Consider the following 22,217-nt stretch of genomic DNA (forward strand, 5'->3'; position numbering starts at 1 on the left):
TCCCTGGAACAAGCAGATGATTAATAAATATGTTTGCTTCAGTGCTGCCTATAGTCCCTCCACCCACATAAATCACAAAGAAAAAACTTCACAGACGTCACCATCATGAACATTATATGGCATCGTGTGTATATACTACTACATTCCTGTGGTGTCCCATCTCTCTCCCAAGAGGAGGCAAGTTCAACATTGTTCTTTTGGTTCTGTTTAGTTTGCTGTGCATTAATGCCTACAAGTTTTCCCTTTTTAAAAAATCTGAATATTTCCCATTTATTGTTCCTTCCTCATTCTACCAACAACAATGCCATCATTTTTTCATTTCCCAATTGGTGGACTTTCTTTCCCCCTATAAAATACACTGCTTATAATAGTTTGATTTATATGGAACTTTTCTACCTTTGCCTTCTTTGGGGGGGTATTTTCAGGACTGGGATTTCTGCCCCAAAGAGTTCCTGCAGTATTCTGACCTTCACCTTATTCAGGTAGGACATGTATGTGTGTGCTCCTGATTCCCTGGAATCATGGATAGCAAGGTCCTGATGGTATCTTTAAGGAGAGTCTGGGAGAGTAGCTATATAGACAGCAACCAGCATGCCAGCTGGGCCAGATTCAGGAATGGGCTCACTCTTCTCCAGTTTCTGCTTGTCACCCTCAGTATTGCTGGCATAAGGATATATTTTTGGGCTGTGGTTTTGTCATCTTCCTTTTGCAGAGGTGGAGGACTACAGGTTTATAATATCACATATATTCTAAGAGATAGTTACAGTACTGGTTGGTTTTGTTAAAAAGCTTTTCTTTGTTTTGCTTCTTTGAGGAAGAAGAAATTTGGAAATGAAGGTGATGTAAAGATATAGGGAATAGTCCTAGGATCTAGACTTGAGATTTCTTTGGTGTAGGGAGCCCCTCTAGGAAGGAAACACCTACAAATACAGGTCAACCCCCTCTCTGCAATTTAGTCTTAAAGATATGTCCAGAGTATAGAGACTTGAACCAAAGACCTTCTGTCTTTGAGACAGTTTCTTTTTCCCTGTTATAGCTCTACTAAATAAAATCAGATCAAAAACCAAACTGCATGCATCTTGGATTACATATTGGTTAGGAAATAACCAATTCTATGTCTTAGGATCAGATTTTGATCAGAAATCTTTCATGCAGTTTCTACTCTGTCATGTTGATTTTGTTTGCTCAACATCATCATTTGTCTTTTGGTGACCATCATTAGAATAATCTGGTCTATCTCTTATGTTCCCTTTAAGGAAACTGAGTCACAAAAGTAAAGAGACTTGCCCAGGTTTACAAAGCTTATGAAGTGTGTGAGGAGCTCAGGTCTTCCCAACTCCAAATGTGATCATGAAGGCTTCTGCCTCTGCAAATTGATTTAGATTTCATTGTGCTCTCTGGTGGAAAACAATTTGATCTTACCCTCTCTTCTGTCAAAGTTCTTTCCAGTTTTCCGAGTTCTTTCCAAATAGGAAGCCCTTCACCCAGTAATCCCTGGTCTTGGGGCTTTTCAAATATTGGCCTTCTGTGTTTGCAGTTCTTGCTTATCTGAGCTGTTCCGGTGACCTACTTTTCTGTTTTTTAGCTGGTATTGAGGTATTTGTCATGGTCTTAACTAGTTTATGGTCTATTGATTCCATTCCCCCTTCTGCTTTTTACATATTATCCTTTTAGATCACAGGCCTTTTGTTCCTCTCAGGGAATTTTATTGTTTTATCTAATAGTACGAAGTAATAACCCCTTTGACAACTTGATTGGCATGGTGCCAAATCCATAAATTGATTTTTGGCATAGCCATTTTTATCATATTGAGGTGATTCAAGCTTGAATAATATATTTCCAATGATTTTCTCCTTAGTTTCCATAAGGAGTATTTTATTGTTGTATTTTTTCCTAGTGTATCTTGGTAAGTTACTTTGTAGTTATTTAGAATGGAATTTGTCATTTCTGTCACTTTTCTCTGATTTTGGAAGAACTTTATAGAGACTGACAATTTTTGTGTATTTTTTTTGTATCCTGTTAGTCAGCTGAAGTTAGCTGTTTGGTTTTTTTTTTTTTTGTTCTGGTTATTTTTGTTTCCATTTTTTAAAACTAATTCACTAGGGTTGTCTAATCTTTGTGCCATCCTGGAATAAAGATAATTTTGCCTTTTTCCATTCATTGGATTTTTCAGTTTTCTCTCATTACTATTGATGGCATATTTAGAATTATTAAATTGTAGTGAGGAGAGGGAGCATTGAGAACAGGACATCAGGGAGGTCATCACCATGATGAACACACATGGATTTGAGTGGGGGTGGGGCTTGTCCTGGATGGGTGGCAATCAGGATTAAATGACTTGCCCAAGGTCACGCAGCTAACATCTAAAGTCAGATTCGAACTTCCATCTTCCTGACTCAAAAACCAGTGCTCTATCCACTGTGCCACCCAGCTGCCCAATTCCTTCCATATCTCTGTACTGACTAGAAAAACTTAGTTTTGTACTTGTTCTTTTGAGCATATTAAATAAGAGCCTTTCCATGCTTATTAAATTTTGTCAGAGACAGTTTGTGTCCAATGATCTTACTGTGTTATCTTCATTTATGTGACTAATTAAACTAATTGTTTTCTGAAGGTTGAACCATCCTTGTATCCCTGGTATAAATCCATCTTGGTGAAAGTGTATACTTTTAGGTTTTTGCAAGGCAATGGGCTAGGTTATTAAGTGTTTGAGGCCAGATTTGAACTCAGGTATTCCTGACTCCAGGGCCGGTGCTCTATCCACTGCGCCACCTAGCCACCCCAAAAGTGTATACTTTTTTGAATATGTTGATGAAATCTTTTTGCAAAGATTTTATTTAAAATTTTTGTTTCCATATTTATGAGGGAGATTGGCATATAGTTCCCTTGCTTTTATTCCTTCCTGGTTTGGGTATTAAAATGGTAAGAGTTTGGTAGTCTCTTCATTATTGAGAATAATATTTGTAACAGGTATTCATTTTTCTTTAATCATTTGATAAAATTTATTTGTGAAGCCATATGGACCAATCAATCAGCAACAATTTTTGTCAATAATTATTATGTGTAAGATATTATGTTAAATATTGAAGAAACAAAGAAAAAGAAAAAGAAAGCTGCTCTCAAAAAGCTTACATTTTATTGGGAGAGCCTGTGTGTTTGATTTTTCATAATTTGATTTTCTTGTTTTTAAAACATCAGCTAATGGTTTATTGATTTGGTTTTATCATTTTAATTATCTTTTTTGTTTTCTCTTTAATCAATTTCTCCCAATTTTCTAGATTTCTTTTTTTATCATTTTTTTTATATTTTATTTTTTTAAGTTGTTTTAATTGCATGGTCAGTTCACAAATATTCTATCTTTTCTATTTTGTTATCTTCTAGATTTAAAGAAAGGGACTCCACGGGTTTTCAAAGGAGGAATTTTTCTTCCAAGAACTACTTTTGTGGCATTTCTAAATTCTGGTATGTTTTCTCATTGTTACTCTCTTTTACATAGTTTTTAATTGTTTTGTGATTTGGTCCTTAGATTCATTGTTTAAGGCATTGTTACTTAGTCTTCATTTGATTCTTTATCTTTTTGATCTTGTTTTCTGTATCAAACACTGTTTTATTGAATTTCAGTCTGTAAATAATATACTTTTTTTCCTCGATACATTTGTATATATAATGTTTTTGTCCCTAGAACATAGTTTTTTTTAAAGAGATACTGTGTGATGCTGAGAAACATGTATTATATATTTTTATATATAATATTACTTGTTTTTCAGGTGCCAGGTCTTTCAGCCTCAATCTTTGCCACAGCATATTGAATTCAGGGGTTTTTCCTTTTTCTTTTCTTTCTGTTCAATTTATTTCGCTTTGAAAGAGGAGTATTAGTCTCCTACTTAGTTATCACCTAAATATTATTTGGAACTCATTTGGATGTTACGCCTTTTGAGACGAGCGTACCTTATAACACTGTTTCATTGTCTTTTAAATTCAATATAGTTTACCTAGTTTTCTTCTTACAAATTTTTATTGTTGCTTTATCTAATATCATGTGTCTCTCAACCCTTTGGAATCTGTCTGAGGTAAATTTTGTCATAGCCCATTATTTTCATTTTATAGATTTATTGACTTTTTAATTTGGGGTTTATTGTTGGAAATTGATTTCTTCTCCAACATGCCATTCTCTTTTATTTTTACTGAGGACTTTAACCCATTCACATGCAAGGTTAAAATGATTAGACTTGCGTTGTTCTGGTTTGTTTGGTTTTTTCCATCGAAGGTTCTGATTTTTGTTGGGTTGATTTGTTTTTTGCTTTTGCTTTTTATTTGCTTTTTTTTTGGTAACTTCTTATTTAAGTTATATTTGATTCCTGCCAAAATCCTTGCTAGATTTTATTTGATCCTAGACTTTTCCCAATTTTCCCCTTTTCTTTCTGCTCTTACCCTACCTTAAATCACATTTCCTGAATTTCTTTAAATTACTACTCTCTCTACTTTTTAGGGCATTATTTTTCCAGAAAGTTTTTATTTCTACTTCTTCCTTATTTTTCTCCCTACCTTATCTATTTTGAAATTCTCCTTCATGAGCTCTATGTTTAAATAGCTTTTTTTCATCTTCTATGATGATGATGATGATGATGTTTGTCCTTGAAAGAAGACCATGACATCAGGGAGGTGATGCCATGACAAGCCCATAAACTGGATTTGAGGGGAAGGGGCTAAGTCACCAAACTCACTTTCTCCTCCAGAGCCATCTGGATCCAGTGGTCAGATCTGAATCAGGATGACTAGAGATGACCCTGGATGTGAGGCAATCAGGGTGAAGTGACTTGCCCAAGGTCACACAGCTAGTAAGTGTCAAGTGTCTGAGGCTAGATTCGAACTCCCATCCTCCTAACTCCAAGATCAATGCTCTATTCACTGTGCCAGCATGTCCCCCATAGAAGATAGGGCTACTGGGAAGGGGGAAAACAAAAGCTTTAAGAGTGTATTTATTATTAATATTATTACTATTAATAATTACTAATAATAATTACAATACTAATTGTAGCTGGCATCTATGACCCTTTATCAATATTATTTCATTTGGTTCTTATTACAACCCTGGAAGATAGGTGCTATAATTATCACCATTTTTTAAAATGAGAAGACTGAGGCAAATATGTTAAGTGACTTGCCCAGGGTCACACAACTTACCAGCAAATAGGACCAGGTGGAAATACAGCTCTTCTTGATTCCAGGCTCAGCCCTCTGTTTGCTATGGCATCTGGTGGCACTCTGGTATCAAAAGTTTTCGATTTGAATTCTGGCTCTTAGACTTACTACCTTTGTATTTCCATCTTTGGGGAAGTCATTCCATCCTTCTGGGTCTCAATTTCCTCATCTTCAAAAATGAGGGGTTGGAATGAAGTTCTCTCTAAAGTCCTTTCCAGTTCACCTTGTCCTCACCAAAGCAGTTGGGTAATAGCACAGTGTCTGGCACAGACTGGACACTGAAATGTTTATTCCCCTTCCTTTTCCTCCTTTCATTGAGCACAGAGATTAAGAGGACAACTGTAGAACATCCATATTTTGTAATTTGGTCTGTCATTTGACTCTCCATGCCCCCCATCTGGGGTTTTTCTTGGCAAGGATACCGGAGTGGGTTGCTATTTCCTTCTTCAGATGAAGGAACTGACACAAACAGGATGAAGTGACTTGCTCAGGATCACACAGCTAGTGACTCTGAGATAGGTTGCCCATCCATCAATAACTATGATGTAAAATGGTTTAGGATAAGTTTTCTTATCCCTGAGGAGGACGAAAAGATCGGCCATTTGGAGGAGGTGACATTCGAGCTAGTTCTTGGAAGCAAGTCCCAGTTTCTCCCTTCTGTCTGATTGTCAGCCCAGGGGCGATACAAAGATATCTTCCCCAAATGTATCTAGCACCTCTGAATTAGTCATTGCATCCAGTGGGAAGAGTTGTTGGGTCAGCCGATCAATCAATAGATGGTCAAGCACTGTGCAGAGTCATGGGTTTATGAAAAGAAGTAAAAGACAGCTCCTGTCCTCAAGAAACTTAGACTCTAATCATGTTGGGTGAGAGGAAGGGGGCAGGGAGTCAGGGGACATGCTTTGTGATTATAGCAGATGAGTTGAGCTCCGAGCCTCAGATTCCTCATCTGTAAAACAAGAATAATAATACTTAGAGGATGTCTGGGTGGATGTGAAGCTCGACCAAGATATATATGTAAAGGATGTTGCAAGTTAGATCTAGTTTTATTTCTTTGTCTTTATATTCCTTTCATTTCCAAATATATCCTTCCTCCCATCCCTATTCTGGAGAGTCTTTCTCATCAACTGAGAAGAAAGATGGCAGATATAAAACCAATCAACACAGTCTGACATGTATGTAGCATTTTTCACCTGTTCTGGCTCAATAAAGGAAGGAGAGAGGTACATAGCTTTTGTCTTGTTGTTCTTTCTCTGATTCCTTTGTTGGCCTGTCCTGAGTTTTGTTTTCCGAGCTGATTTATATCATTAGTATAATTCTGTTCAAGCTATCTTTGTTCATTTTTTTGTGTTCTAGAATGGTCTGTCCAATTGACAGCTCTATCCCAAGTATATTAGTGGACGTGACTTTCCACAGTCCCTCTAATGGTACTGTTTCCATCTTTGGTCGTCTTTGCCGACTTGCTGGGAGAGGAGCGAAATATCACAGTTGTTGTCATTTATATTTTTCTTACTGTTTGTGACTTCAATGTTACTCTTGAGAACCTGACTATCCATTCTTAGGGGATTTTTCTTTGTCTTATAAATTTCCAAATTTCCTATGTATTTTGAATATCAGAACCTTCATTAGAGACATTTGTTGGTTAGTTCCCACCTGCCCCACAATAAATAGATAATCTTATCATAGTTGCACTGATTTGTAGTGCCAATTTCAATTTCATGTAGTTGAATTTAGATAGTTTCTTTTTTTTTCATGGTCCCCTGTCATCCTTGTTTAGTCAAGAGTTTTCCCCATCACCATAGTTACGAAAGGTCGCTGATACAGTTAGTTTTTTCTTTCATGTGACACTTAGTATTCAGGTCTCCTTTTGAGTTGATTGTGATCTATGGTATGAGGTGATTTAAAATAAATTTCTGCCACATTGCTTTCCAGTTTTCTTGGCTAGTCTCATAAGACAGGGAGTGCTCCCCCAGCATTTACGTTCTCTGGTTTATTGAAATTCAGATGGTTAAGCCCTATTCATTGTAATTCTCTTTGTCTAGTCCATTCTGTTGTCAATCTCATTTTTTAATTGACACCAAAGAATTTTGATAATTACTACTTTGTAGTATAATTTGAAGGCAGGAAATATTCCTTCTCCTGGCATTCTTCCCTCTTTTCTTTTTATTATTTACCCTGAAATTCTTTACCTTTTATTCCTTGAAAGAGGAATCTTCTTATTTTTGTGTAACTCTTTAAATTATCCTCTAGGGAACAGCTAGGTGGTGCAGTGGATAAAGCACTGGCCCTGAAGTCAGGAGTACCTGAGTGCAAATCCAGTCTTAGACACTTAATAATTACCTAGCTGTGTGACCTTGGGCAAGCCACTTAACCCCATTGCCTTGCCAAAAAAAAAAAAAAATCAAAGGCTAGAGCAGAATCTAATACTTCAGCTAAAGTAAATTATCCTCTAGGTAGTTTTGTTGACAGTGTACTAAATTTGTATTTTGAGTTCAATAGTACAGTCATCTTTCAAAAAACATATTTTGTGCGGACCAGTAGTGAACATAGCCAGGTGTCATAGTGACTAAGTATCGAGAAGAACCTCTCAGGTTCAGAAACTTGTCCAGGGTCACATAGCCAGGAAGTGCCAGAGGTTAGATGTGAGGCCAAGTTCTCTGGACTGACTCTCTCCGCTACTCTTGATTTTATATTTTTTTTTGGGGGGGGTAAGGGGTAAGGAGTATTTTGTTCCTTTTTCTTTCCTGAAACCATGAGTTATCTTTATCTGTTTTCTAGGACAACTGTTATGTCATTAGCAAAAGACAGCTTTACCTGCCTGTGCCTTTCTGTTATTTATTTCTCTTATTTCTATTGCTAGCATTTCTTGTGTAAAATAATAGCACAGAGAAAGAAATATCCATGCTTTAGTCATTTCCTGGTGAAACTTCTCATGTTTCCCCATTGCAGATAATTCAAGTTTCTGAGTTTAGATTCATGGTTTTTATCATATTAAAATGGTCCCTAGAAGTGTGTGTGGGGGAGATGGTTTTTAACCTAGATAAGCACTAGACTTGGCCAAAGGCATTTTCTTCCTCTACTGATAGAATTGATTGATAGAATCATGTGGCTTTGTGTTGGTTTGCCAATTTTAAAGAATTCTAGTAGTGTCCGATGTTAAATGATGGTGCTGACAATGGCCCTTCTCTCCCTCCTCTTCTCCTTCTTCCTTCCTTCCCCCCCTCCTCCAGCTCTCTTCTCAACTTGACTTGCTTCACCCTTGTCAGCCATTAGCTACTTCTTAATCAGCACTTTCCGGGAAATGAAATCCCTGAGTCTTGGGTTTCCTCTTTCCTCTTTGCTGATATTTGGAAGTGGAAGCAAAGAAGTTAGTTATTGACTATGAATGAATTTAATGCGGATGGATGGATGGATAGATGGAGAGACTGGGCACAGATGATGGATATGGACAGAAATGATGGGAGCCAAGCAGGCACTGCTATTTATATCTGAGGAGTGGCTCTGAAACAAAGACTATGTTAAATTCTTACTTGGGAGAACCTCTGACCTCCTTGAATCCAAGGCTTGTAAGATTTCCAGAAAGACTTAACTCTTTGCTCCTTGAAGAACTTTCCTTCCATGATCTGTTAACCTGAGGGAAATTGGTTGGATGACCCCATTCCAGGTCTTTATAAATCAGTCAGTGGTCCTCTGGGTCTGGTTTTCCCCCCAGTGCAGTTAGCATTTCTAGTTCAGCTCCTGTTGGTAGCAGCTGGGCAACTCAGTGGATAGAGCACAAGACTTGGAAGACCTGAGATTGAAGCATCCCCAGGGAGAGCATTCTCATTTGGCCCTTCTTATTCCCTTTAAGGTGAAGGCCAATGGCAATGCTTCCTCAGGGTGTGCTGCTGGTACACAAACCTCTGATGGATGCCTGTGTGGCTATGTACAAAAAACACAAGGTAATGTGTGTGGAGAGGGTATCTGTCTCCAGAGAAGATCTTCATGGAGAAGTTGGTGTTGGAGGAAACTAGGAATTTGAAGAGGCAGAGGTGGTGTGGGAGAACCTTCTAGGAGGGAAGGATAGCCAGAACTATGAGGTGAGAGATCGAGTGTCTCATCTCTCATGAAGAGCAATGAGATGTCTAGTTTGGTAGACGAGATTGTGTGAAGGGAAATAATTAAGTTGGAAGGGAAGGTCGGGCCCAGGAGCTAAATGGTTTTAAATGTATTTCTAGCTGATCCTGAAATTAATTAGGAGGGAGCCAGTGGAGTTTATTGAGTAGATGAATGGAATGGTCATATATGCACTTGAGGCTTGGCCACAGTGGGGTATGCCTGCCATCCAGTAGGTGAAGATTCGGAATAGGCTGGTAGATCACGGGAACTCTGGGGGCTCAGCTAATAGATTGGCTCCAATGTGTAAATTCCCCAGGCTGCCTAAGGAGAATGGATGAAAGTTTCCAGTAGCAGGACTGGACTGGAGAGTGACCACTGAACATCCAGCCTGAACAAGATGGCTAGCATTTATTAAATACCTACTGTTTGTTAGATACTGTGTGAAATACGGAGACTTGGCCTCCCCAAAATAAAGTCACTTTGGTAGTTGAGTGGAGAAAGGATTATAATGGGGAGAAATTGGAGACAGAGACTAGACAGGAAGGAGTACCTGTGAGAGGAAAAATGAGGGGCATTTTCCAGGACTGGATCCACCTATCCAGGGTCATTGCCTCTGGAACTCTAGGCCAGGACTCTAGGCCAGGGGTCTTGAATTTCAGGTAACTTTGTCCCCTCCCATATCCTCATTGCATTTTGGGCATGATCCAATTGAATTGTGTCTTTCAGGTCAAAGGACTTTGCTGCTCTTGGTGAGGAGGATGTCTCTGTTCCTCCGAGTCTCCAAGAAGTGGGGCCTCCCTCCCCAAGCTGGGCTGGTAAGGCTTGCCCATCAGGCCAGTTCCAGTGATGGAAAAAGAGACACATACAGCTATGTCATCGTTGGGGCCGGGTCCGCCGGCTGTGTCCTGAGCCACCGGTTGTCAGAAGACAGCAACAACACTGTGATGGTCCTGGAGGCTGGGCCCAGAGACACCTGGATGGGCAGTAAGCGCCTCATGTGGAAGATCCACATGCCTGCTGCCCTGGTCTCAAACCTCTGTGATGACAAGTATAACTGGTATTACCATACCACCCCCCAGAAGGGCATGAATCAGCGAGTCCTCTACTGGCCTCGGGGCCGCGTCTGGGGCGGCTCCTCTTCTCTCAATGCCATGGTCTACATCCGTGGCCACGCAGAGGACTACAACCGCTGGAGTCAGGAAGGGGCCACGGGCTGGGACTACGAGCATTGTCTGCCTTATTTCCGAAGAGCCCAGACTCATGAGCTGGGCGCTAACCAATACCGGGGTGGGGAGGGTCCCCTGCAAGTGTCCAGGGGCAAGAGTGACCACCCCCTGCACCACGCCTTCCTGGAGGCAGCCCAGCAGGCCGGCTACCCCTTCACCGAGGACATGAACGGTTTCCAACAGGAAGGCTTTGGTTGGATGGACATGACTATATACAAAGGTAAAGGGGTCCCAGGATCTGAAGGACCAAGGCCAACCCTTACCCATTCGAGGGGCACTTTTCACTCGATCCAAGCTTTTCCAATACTCCTCTCACCTGATCACCTTTGAGAGGTCAGAAAATGAACTCTATTTTATGCATGGTTAAACTAGGGATCCAAAAGGGGAACAGGCTTGCCTGATAGTAGATTGAGTTTTTTGCCCTTTGAAAAAAATATTATCCATTTAAAAACTATTAACCAACATCTATTGGTTTTTCTAGAAACTGAGAATAAATTTTAAAAAGAGAGATAACAAAAACTCAGAGAAAGGCAGCCAGCTCAGTCATTTCCCTTGCCCATTCCCCTAATCCAGAACCCCAAACCCTCTCCTCAGAGAGGATCCTCAAAAACCAGTCTCAGAGAACAAAGAAGAAGAAGAAGAAGAAGAAGAAGAAGAAGAAGAAAGTGAAGGAGTGAAAGGGGAAGAGAGTAAAGGATTGATGGGGAAGGGAGTGGGTCGCATGTCTCTGGTTTATAGGGAGTCATCCCTGGGAGTCCCAGTTCCCTCTCTGGTACTGCTTCTCAGTCCTAAGACATTGAGGCTTGTCGATGATGGTTTCCAACTGATCTTAGTAAGCTTTTCTGTTACTGATGCTTTGGATGAGCTATTATCTCACCTTCCCCTTTCCTCCACCAAGTTCTGTGACTTAACCAAAGTCACACAGTGACTTGAATCCTCTTGAAATCTGGGACCCAATCCACACCATCCCTGGCTGCCTTTCGTACTTGTTGGAGAACTACCAAATGGTTTTGGATCAAAGAAAAACTCCCATAAGACAGGGTCTCCCTCCCTCTGAGGGTCCATTCTGGGGTGGGGGGAGGGACTAGGACTAGAATTCTGAGCCTGTATTGGGTTTTGGATGTTTGAAACCATCAGCATGGGCAAGCTTGTGGACCCCTTTCTCAAGGTTGTAAACACATAAAGAAGTGACATCATGAAAGAAACAGATTATGAAAAAGAGGAGTCAGATATTCTTAACAAGTTTTGGGAGCCCTCATTTGGAATCCCAGAGAACCCATGGCCACAAGAAGCACATGGGAGAGGGTGGTTTTCTCCTCCCTCAAAGCAATAACAACTGGCACTGATTGCCCATTTGTGCAAAGTATTTTATAGGCACTGAAGCTTCCAATTATTGCTTGGGAAATGGGCTTTTTAGTTGATGTGAAGGCCTAGGAGCCAGGGCAGGGGTGGGCCAGCTAATGCCTTCTAGAGAGGATTTCATTGGGACCTAGATTGAAGTTATAGGTAGGGTCTCGTCAGGTATCCCAGAAAGAAGCAATAATTGACCTACTGAATTGGAAGTTGCAGAATTGACCTACATGTGACAGGACAGTTGAATTCAATTAATGCAATGACCACCTTTCTGCTCTGCTCCCCAGGTCAGCGATGGAGTGCTGCTAGTGCTTATCTCCGACCTGCTCTGTCCCGACCCAATTTGACAGCAGAATCCCAAACCTTTGTGACCAAAATTCTGTTTAATGGGACCAAAGCTATTGGCGTGGAGTACATGAAGAACGGGCAGAAGAAAAAGGTCAGCGTACCCCCTTGGTGGGGCTGAGGGGAAAGCTCTGCTTGCCCACAAGCTCTTTGGCCATGAGGTGGGCAGGTACAAACGAGCCGGGAGAGGGGCAGGGTATTCATTCACCAACTTCTTGACCTTTGGTCCTAGATTGGAATGCTCCAAAATAGAGGCAAAGCGCCCGGCATTCTCACGGGCCATCCAATCTGTCATTGTGTCTGCTCTGGGTGGCTCTGTCTTGTTTCTGCATCTGTCAGCTGAGAGGAGTGTGGATTCTTTGGTCTCCAAGGTTCTTGCCAATGAAAACATGTGATGCTCTGGAGCCTCCTGTGGTTTTCACAAGATTGGGGGGGGAGGAGCAAGCAGCAAGAACAAGGGCAGGGTCTTAACCAGACAACATCTTAGGCCTTTGATAGAGGAATGATGCAATGAGTGTGACTGGTTGGAAAGTATAAAACTGAGAAGCAAACGGGACCCAGTTGCACCCTTCTTGAGTGCAGTGGATCTTGAGGGCTCTTTACATCAAAAATTCTCAGAACTGAGTGGGACCCTCAGAGAACACCAAGTCCAAACTGTATTCAAAAGGTAAACACTACCCAAGGCTTTCTGGGGGCATATTCTGGGTTTTGGCTCCATAGGAATCATATTAGTCAATTAACAAAGAAACAAATACAAAATTGATTAAACACCGACTTCAGACCATCTGAGATTTGATCCTAATACCATTGATCTAGGGCTGGAAGGGAAACTTTGAGGCCATCCTCAATCCCCTCCCGATTTTACAGGAAACTGAGACTCAGAAACTTCTGGTCCAACAGAAATTAAAACCTAAAGAAGTTAAATGACTCAAACTCATACCAGGAATAAGGGTCAGGGGTGGGATTTGAACCCAGGTTTTCCAAATGCATCAGCTTGGTGAAGAGAGGACTCAGAATAGGAAGGCTGTATGTGAAGGGCTGTTCTGTGGACTGGGGCTGGTTATTGCTCTCCTTAGTCTTAGAAGGCAGAAGAAGAGAGTGGACTCTTGCCCCAGACAGGAGGCTTAGTCTGTAAGTCAAGATATTCTTCCCCTGAGTGATGGGGGTTGCCTCAGAAGGGGGTGAGTTCCTCTCACTGTGGGGCATCAAGAAAAAGCTGGATGCCCACTTGGGAAGATGGTCTTGATTAAGCATAGATAAGAATGACCTGTGACTTCCCCTCCCATGTCTGAGATACCGGGAAGTACTACATGCTGGGGATAAAGAGATGAGACCACCTCCCCGCTATTGAGGGAGCATGGTGCCAGAGAGGTTAATTTATGGAGAGCAGGTGTCTTTAGGAACTAAGATGGCAGCTCAGCTAAGCCTTGAAGGAAGAGGAGTCCATGGCAGAAGGGGATGGCTTGTGGCATCAGTATTTCAGATTTAAGAAGCAGTAATAAGCCCAGTTGGGCTGGAGCTTAGAGAATATGAAGGGGAGCAATATGGGGGAAAAGAGACCAGAAATGCAGATGGAAGTCAGATGAGTTAAGCCCTTGAATGTCAGGCCAGGAAACTTGGATTTTACCCTATTAGAAATAGGGAGCCCCTGAAAGTTTTTGATGAGGGATGAGATTCCTTATGAAGGAAGCTTGTTTTTTGTTTGCTTTTCTTGACAGTGACATGGAGGCCAGGTTGGCGGGGGGGAGACTAGAAGCAGAAAGGCCAGTTAGGGGAGGTATTGAACTAGGCTATTGGTTGTGTCAGTTGAAAGGAGAGGAAGGAAGCCAGAGATGGTGGTGGAGATGGGTTTGAATGCTCAGTGATTGGGTAGAAAGAGAAAGGTCAAGAATGATGCCAGAGTGACAAGCTTGAATGTGTGTAAGAAGGTCAGTGCTCTCAAAAGAAAAGAAAGAGAATGGGGAAGAGAATGAAATTCATTGTCTTCATAAACATAATGGAGTGTGAGACACTGGATGGAGATGTCTGTCAGACTGGTATTCTCAGAAGGGGGAAGGGCTGGAAAGGTAAATTAGGGAGTTACAGCCTGTCCAAATAGTTTGGGACTCCAGTTTTTTGACCAGCATTTTAGTTGTTCAGTCATTTTCACTTGTGTCTGACTCTGTGACTTTATTTGGGGTTTTCTTGGTGTCACTTCCTTCTCCAGCTCATTTTACATATGAGGAAACTAAGGTAAATAAATGGCTTGCCCAAGGTCACACAGCTAGCAAGTGTCCAAGGCCACATTTGAACTGATGAAAATGAGTCTTCCCGACTCTGGGACCTTCACTCTTCTACCTTGATACCTAGTAGCAATGGTAAATTATTTTACTATTAATTGTAAATTATTTAAATTGCTAATGGTAAATGGTACACTAATGGTAAATTAATTAAATTGAAAGGCTAAACACCATGACTAAACTGTGGAGTGGGGGGGTGTTGTTGCATGATTTTTTGTTCCTAGATGATTGGCCATCAAGGCAGCCTCTGAAGCTGAGATGCAACAAAGGATGGATCGATTCTGTTTCTTGTGCTCATTTTGGCCTAACAGTCATCACCAAGAAAACCCAGGTGCTCCTTCAGGCAGCACCTCACCAGCCATAACTGGAACCATCAGTTACCACAGATGGAGAAGTTTTGAGAACTGTGGACAAGTTCACTTACCCTGGCAATGCACTTCTTAGGGAGCTCCACATCAATAATGAGGTTGACACTCGCATTGCCAGAGCTGGTTTCACTGTGGAAGACTTCAAAGGCGAGAGAGAGAGAGAGAGAGAGAGAGAGAGAGAGAGAGAGAGAGAGAGAGAGAGAGATCTTAAGCTGATTGACTACCAAACTGAAGTTCTGCAGAGCCATTGTGCTGACCTCAAGGTTATATGCCTCTGAAACCTGGACAGTCTACCAACGCCATGTCAGGAAATGGAATCGCTTCCAATTGAATTGTCAGAAAGATTCTGATGATCATCTGGCAGAAGACATCAGGCTTTTTCAAGGTTGTTCTGAAGTCCTTTCTCAAACTATGCTTCCAAGCATTCAAACTCTACTACAGAGAACAGCTCTGATGGACTGGCCATGTTGTTCCAATGCCAAACATAGCACTTATCAAAAATACTAATTTAAAGAGAACTCACACAAGGCAAGCATTCTTGGGGGGGGCAGAAAAAGTGATACATGGACCATCTCAAATTCTCTGAAAAACTTTGGAATTGATTGTGCATCATGGGAGACCCTGGCACAGGACTACCCAGCATGGTGTGCCCTCATCAGAGAAGGTGTTTGTGCTCTATCAGCAAAGAAAAAGTATTGAGAAACCCAAGTTTAGAGAACACTCTCTCAATGCTTCATGGTCTAGTTGTGCCAGACCTGTGGTAGAACATGCCAAACTCATATTGGTCTGGTTAGCCACAATCGAACACACTGTAACTTGACTCTAATATAGGGGTGTCATTTTGGTCCTTTTAAGAATGAAGGACAGCGGGCAGCTAGGTGGCGCAGTGGATAGAGCACCAGCCCCGGGTTAGGAGGACCTGAGTTCAAATATGGCCTCAGACACTTAATAATGACCTAGCTGTGTGGCCTTGGGCAAGCCACTTAACCCCATTGCCTAGCCAAAAAAATAAAAGAATGAAGGACAGCAACCAATGTGTACTAGCCATCTCTTCTAGTTTAGTGCCATCTTTAGATTTAATTAGCCTCCCTTTGATTCCTTAATTCAAATTATAGATGGAAAATAGTCGGTTGATTTCGACTAAGAACAGACTCCGGTAAACACTTCTTGGTAGAGTTGTTCCCCTAGATTGGCATTGATCCATTCAGTCAACTAATTTCAAATCCATCCCAATATCTCCATTTGTCCATAAAATATTGTGGGAAATCCTCATGTACTGTGTCTGTACATTTTCCTGTTTTATCTTTTTTTAACTTAAATTTATTTATTATTCCAACCACATGTAAAGATAGTTTTCAACATTCATTTTTTTGTAAAATTTTGAATTCCACATTTTTCTGCTTCCTTCCTTTTCTTCCCCCCTGTCCTTGACAGTGAGTAATCTGATACGGGTTATGCATGTTATGTTAAACATATCTCCATATTAGTCATGTTGTGAAAGACAATCAGAACAAAAGGGGAAAATGAGTTAAAAACATAAAACAAATTTTTTAAAATGGAAAATAATATGCCTTGGTCTACATTCAGACTCCATAGTTCTTTCTCTGGAATAATGATAATAATGATTGATTATTTATGCTGCTGAGGAGAGCTAAGAACATTATATTTGATCATCACATAAGGTTGCTGTTAATGTGTATAATGTTCTCCTGGTTCTCACTTCACTCAGCATCAATTCATGTAAGTCTTTGAAGACTTTTCTGAAGTCCACTCACGTGTGATTTCTTAGTACTCCATCACATTCATATTCCACAGTTTGTTCAGTCATTCCGACATCTTCTCAGTTTCCAATTCTTTGCTACTACAAAGAAAGCTTGCTATGAATATTTTTGAACATGTGAATCTTCTTTCTTTTTTTTTTGTGATCTCTTTGGGATACTGATCTAGTAACGGTATTCTGAATCAAAGAGTATGCAGTTTTACTTTGGATGTTGTTCTACATTGCTCTCCAGAAGGGTTGGATTACTTCACAACTCCATAAACAATACATTAGTGTCCCATTTTTCCCCACATGTTCTCTAACATTATTTCCCTTTTTTGTTATATTTTCTAATCTGATAGAGAAATTGTATTTCTCTAATCCATAATGATTTAGAACATTTTTTCATCATTTTCCTGTTTTATTAGCCCAGGAACCCCATCTAAAGAGACATCAAGTCAGGTGGTATGGTGTTAGCAAGCTCTTAGCAATTCTTAATGATCCCATATTCACTTTTTATTTTATTTCTTTATTTCTTTAAGGTTTTCATAAGGCAAACAGGGTTAAGTGGCTTGCCCAAGGCCACACAGCTAGGTAATTATTGTCTGAGACCGGATTTGAACCCAGGTACTCCTGCCTCCAGGGCCGGTGCTTTATCCACTACGCCACCTAGCTGCCCCTGCAGATTCACTTAAAAAATTTTTTTTTAGTTTTTTTCTTTTTTGCAAGGCGATGGGGTTAAGTGGCTTGCCCAAGGCCACACAGCTAGGTAATTAATAAATGTTTGAGGCCAGATTTGAGCAGGGCTCTATCCACTGTGCCACCTAGCTACCCCCAGATTCACTTTTTAAAGGCCATAGGTCATTCCTTTAATAATCTGCTCTAATTTTTTTTTGCTTAGTATTATTTCTGGCTCTTTGGTTTGAAGAACATGCTGTACCTTCTACTTAAAATAAATCTGGACATCTACCCATCTGCAACCTTAGAGTCTGTGTTTTCATTCGATATACTCACTGGACTGTAAATGCCTCGGGCAGAGTCCTTTTCCTCTTTGCATCTGCCTCAGGATTTGCTCTGCTGATTGCCAACGTTTCCCAAACGGTTGTTGAAATGACTGAATGGGTGGAGATTTGAACTGTTTCCCTGTGGCATGCTTCCTGGATTCTAATCATGTCGTTGACTTTCCAGGTTTATGCTAGCAAAGAGGTGATTCTGAGTGGAGGGGCCATCAACTCACCCCAACTGCTCATGTTATCCGGAATTGGGAATGCAGATGACCTCAGGAAACATGGGATTCCTATTGTCTGTCACCTTCCAGGTATGTTCCCCCTTTTCTGTAGGGCAGAGGCTGGCACATGGGGCTCAGAGAAAACTCCCAGGGTCCATGATGCTGTCTTCCCAAAACTGAAGGGTCTTATTCAAGAGGGATGAACTACATTCTTCCTGGTCCCAGAGAGCAGTGGGGCAACATTTCAAATTGGAAGACTCAAGCTCTGTGTTCAGAAAAGCCTCTTATCAGTGGTATGGGACTGCCTCTAATAGTGGTAACTACTCCTTAGACAACCTGAAGCCAGAGCAGGGTGTGCTCCTTGGTGCTTCTTAGGTCTGTTGTCAAGAGGGATTCTTGATCCCTGGATATTGAGGTCCCATGATTCTTAATGACGGCACTCAGAAATACTGCCTGCTCCATTTTAGGATCAGAGGGCACTTGGGAGAATTATCCATGCCTCCTATTGGTCTCCAGGCTACTCTCATAGAGAGAATAGACTGTTTCCTAAAAAATAATAAGCCAAATTTTCTTTCTAAAACCTAAAGAGCCAGAATAGTGGCAAAGTAGAATCATCTCAGTAGAAAAACAAGGTGTCCCTAAAATCCCAGTGGCTAGGACCTGATTAGGAGACTGGGGAGAGAAATCACAACTCTTCCCACTGAAGGGAGTGAGGCACCTGCCAGAGAGCATCTGGCTTTCTTTGCCTGTTTATCCCAAGGTATCATCTTGCAATCCTGGCTCCTACTTCCATCCCCTCATCAGTTTCTCCCTTCTTTCTCTGTCCCCTTGCTCCTCTCTCAGGTGTGGGTCAGAACCTCCAGGACCATCTGGAGATGTACATCCAGCAAGAATGCAAGAAACCCATCACTCTGCACTCAGCCCAGAAGCCTATTCGGAAGATGCGTATCGGTTTGGAGTGGCTCTGGCGCTTTTCAGGTGGGTTTGTGGTATTGCTCATTTCCTTCTTGGGGGGATGGGGACCACGGATCGGTCATTTCACATGTCCCAGGCTTCCTTGTCTCATTTGGTGATGATGTGGCCTGGTGAAGGGGACCTGAAAACCTTCCTCGTGTAACCTGGGGCAAGCCACTAGTGTCCCAGGTGATTCCCAAAGACCAGTAGAGGCAGAGCAGGTGAAATCTATTTAGTAGAGGAACCTATCCATACCTGAATGAAATCTCTGATTCCTCTTCCCTCCTCCCAACTCCCTCCCAACAGTAGCATCTTTAGTTTGCTTGCCTCAGTTTCCCTATCTGTAAAATGAGGATGATAATAATAGCACCTACTCCCCAGGGTGGTTGCAAGTATAAAATAAGATATTTATAAAACTTTTTGCAAATCATGAAAGTTATTATAATTACTATTATTAACATTGTTATTACCATCATTATCATTAGCACCACCTTCATCATCATCATTACCATTATATTATCATCATTACTATTGTTCTTATTCTGGTAATCATCAACATTATCACTATTATCATTATCACCATCATTATTATCATTAATATTCTTACCACCACCACTATCACCACCATTATCATCATCGGTATTGTCATTATCACCATTGTTCTTATCATCATTATCACTATTATCCTTATCACCATCATTGTTATCATTATCACCATTAATATTATCATTTTTATCATCATATTACAATTATTATCAATATTTCTTCATATCCTTTGACCATTGGGGAATGATCTGTATTCTTATAAATTTGACTCAGTTCTCTATATATATTTAAGAAATGAGATAAAAAATCTTGTATAAATTTGTTTCATGGTTATTTACTGTAGATTTCTCTTTTATGTGACATAATTTTCCCCATTCTAATTTTCCCTTCCTCCTCACAGTTTATCCTTCATTTTTTCCTCTTAATTTTGTTTTTTTAGATAACAACCCACCATGGTCAACTTACAGTGGTGTCCTCTGTCTGTCTATACTTCTAACTCCCCTAATCATGATAAAGTTGTTTGAAGTTACAAATTTCATCTTCTCATGTAGAAATGTAAACAGTATAATCTTTTTTTTTTTTTTTTTTAGTCATCAGGACTGCTTAAAAATTCCTTATTTCATTAAATGGCTATTTTTGCCCTGATATCCAGTTTTGCTTGGGAGATGATTCTTGGTTGTAATCCTGGCTTTGGGATTTCTTTTTGTGATCTAAGTGTCTGATTCTTTCATGTGTAAAAGCTACTAAATCATGTGTCCTTCTGACTATCCATATTTGAATTGTTTCTGGCTGCTTACAATGTTTTCTTTTTGACCCTGGAAGCTCTGACTACGGTCTTCCTGGAAGTTTTCTTTTGGGATCTCTTTATGATCGATAGATTCTTCCCATTTCTATTTTACCCCGTTCTAGAATATTTTTCCTTAATAATTTCTTATAATACTTCTACACTCTTCTTTTGATCACGGCTTGCTTAATTATGTTAATTATCTCTTCTATCTATTTTCCTGGTCAGTTGTTTTTCCAAGGAGATAGTTCACCTTTTTTCTATTTTTCTCATTCTTTTAATTTTATTTTATTGTTTCCTGATATCTCACTGAGTCATTAGCTTCCACTCGCCCAATTCTGTTTAAGGAATGATTTTCTTCAGGGAGTTTTTGTAACTTCTTTTCTACATGACAATTCTTTTTAAGAGCTCAGAAGCTCCTCCCTTCAGTGGATTTTTGTGCCTCTTCTACCATTTGGCTCTTCTGTTTTTTAAAGTGTTAACTTTCCTCAGTGTTTTTTGTGTCTTCTTTACTGAGATATTGACTCTTTTCCCTTGCATCACTCTGATTTCTTTTACCAGTTTTTCTTCTTCTCTTATTTCATTTTAAAAATCCTGGTGAACTCTGCCTGTAACCACTTCACATTCTTCGAGACAGTTTTGACTTTGTTGTCTGCTTCTGGGTTTTGACCTTCACTGTTACCATAGTAACTGTGCTCAGGTTCTGTTATTGTTGTGTTCATTTTTCTGGCATATTTCTTGACTTTTAACTTTATGTTAACGCTGGGCTCTGCTCCCGGACCACCATCCCAAATGGCAGCTGTTTTTGGAGCTAGTTCTGGGGGGTGTAAGGGTTCAGTGTTTCCACGGTGCCTCATCTTAAGGTACAGTCACTGCCCTCCTAGACCGTGCTCTATTCTGTTGTGTGAGCAACCACTACAAGCCTGGAACTGTAACCAGGATCCTGCCCTGCTAGTGCTTCTCCTTCCCCTGGGACCATGACCTGGAGTCACCCGGTATCTGCTGAGGGTCCACTCCTCCTGGTCATTATCCTACCCCCTTAGCATCTGTGGGCTCAGAGCTCTTGCTGGGGTGCCCTGGGGTGGCTTGCACTCCATTCCCACCCAACAACACAGACCTTTCTGGCCAAGCATCTAAGTTACTTGGGTAAGGAAAACTTTGGGCTTTTTGTGGGTTCTGCTGCTACTGAACTCATTTAGGTGTTGTTTTAAAGTTTGCAGGGGACTTTGGGAGAACTTGGAGTTCCCTGCATTCACTCTACCATCTTGGCTCCACTTCCCAAGTGTTCTCAATTCCACAGGCTTAGGAGAAAAACCCAGATTATGGGAAATTCTCTGGGGAAAGGAGAGAAAGGGAGGTAATGACCAAGCAGCCAGGCCACTAGTACTTTCTATTTACTAACTCACTGAATCCAAGGAAAGTTTGCTAGTGTTCTTCAGATGAGACCAGGCACAGGCCCCAACTTCTTCCCAAGGTAGATCTTAGGTCCTTTTCACATGAATTAGTCAAGCATCAGAAATTCTGAACCAAATTCAGGGTTGAATGAGCTGATGGTTGAGGCCCCCCCTCTCAGTCTGAGACTGTTGATTTTTTTTCTTCTCTCTTCTTCCTCCTCAGGGCAAGGATCTACTGCCCATCTTGAAACTGGTGGCTTCATCCGGAGCCGCCCAGGTATTTCTCATCCTGATATTCAGTTCCACTTCTTGCCTTCTCAAGTGATTGACCATGGGCGAGTCCCGACTCAGCAGGAAGCTTACCAGGTGAGTAGCATGGGCACTGCCAGTCCCCTTGTGCATCATCTTTACTTTGTAGCCACTCCTCAGTGGAAGATGGCCTTCTTCCTTATTACCAGTAAGCTCCATTGATGGTTGAGTACCAGAGAAAGCTTGGTGACCTCTTGGCAAAGTTTAACAAAGCCTGCATCATCTCATCAGTGCACTTCTAGTCCAGTTGGGGTGGGGAGGAAGAGACTAGAGATAATTTAATGCCCCACTCCCTACACCATCTTGGCTACTGCCAGGACCTGGTCAATAACTTCACCTTTTAGCTCAAGTGGCAAAGATCAGAGTTCCCCT

At 41.0% G+C, this 22,217-nt stretch overlaps 1 protein-coding gene across 7 annotated transcripts in view; it reads left to right on the forward strand.

Moving 5' to 3' along the window:
- The window catches only part of CHDH (choline dehydrogenase), a 32,580-nt gene that overhangs the window by 5,755 nt on the left and 4,608 nt on the right, over positions 1–22,217 (forward strand). For 4 of the 7 annotated variants that reach the window (XM_074199173.1, XM_074199166.1, XM_074199169.1 and 1 more), the window contains exons 2-7: positions 3,382–3,462; positions 10,027–10,746; positions 12,167–12,318; positions 17,819–17,948; positions 18,702–18,836; positions 21,760–21,902. In XM_074199173.1, coding sequence (XP_074055274.1) covers positions 10,059–10,746; positions 12,167–12,318; positions 17,819–17,948; positions 18,702–18,836; positions 21,760–21,902 — 1,248 coding nt within the window. In that variant the 5' untranslated portion in view covers positions 3,382–3,462; positions 10,027–10,058. Of the gene's footprint in view, positions 1–42; positions 178–3,381; positions 3,463–9,119; positions 9,144–10,026; positions 10,747–12,166; positions 12,319–17,818; positions 17,949–18,701; positions 18,837–21,759; positions 21,903–22,217 lie in introns of those variants that run through there. The other 3 variants (XM_074199167.1, XM_074199170.1, XM_074199171.1) reach the window with 3 other exon arrangements.

This window comes from Macrotis lagotis, chromosome 8 (assembly GCF_037893015.1).
Source record: "Macrotis lagotis isolate mMagLag1 chromosome 8, bilby.v1.9.chrom.fasta, whole genome shotgun sequence".
NCBI lineage: Eukaryota > Metazoa > Chordata > Mammalia > Peramelemorphia > Peramelidae > Macrotis > Macrotis lagotis.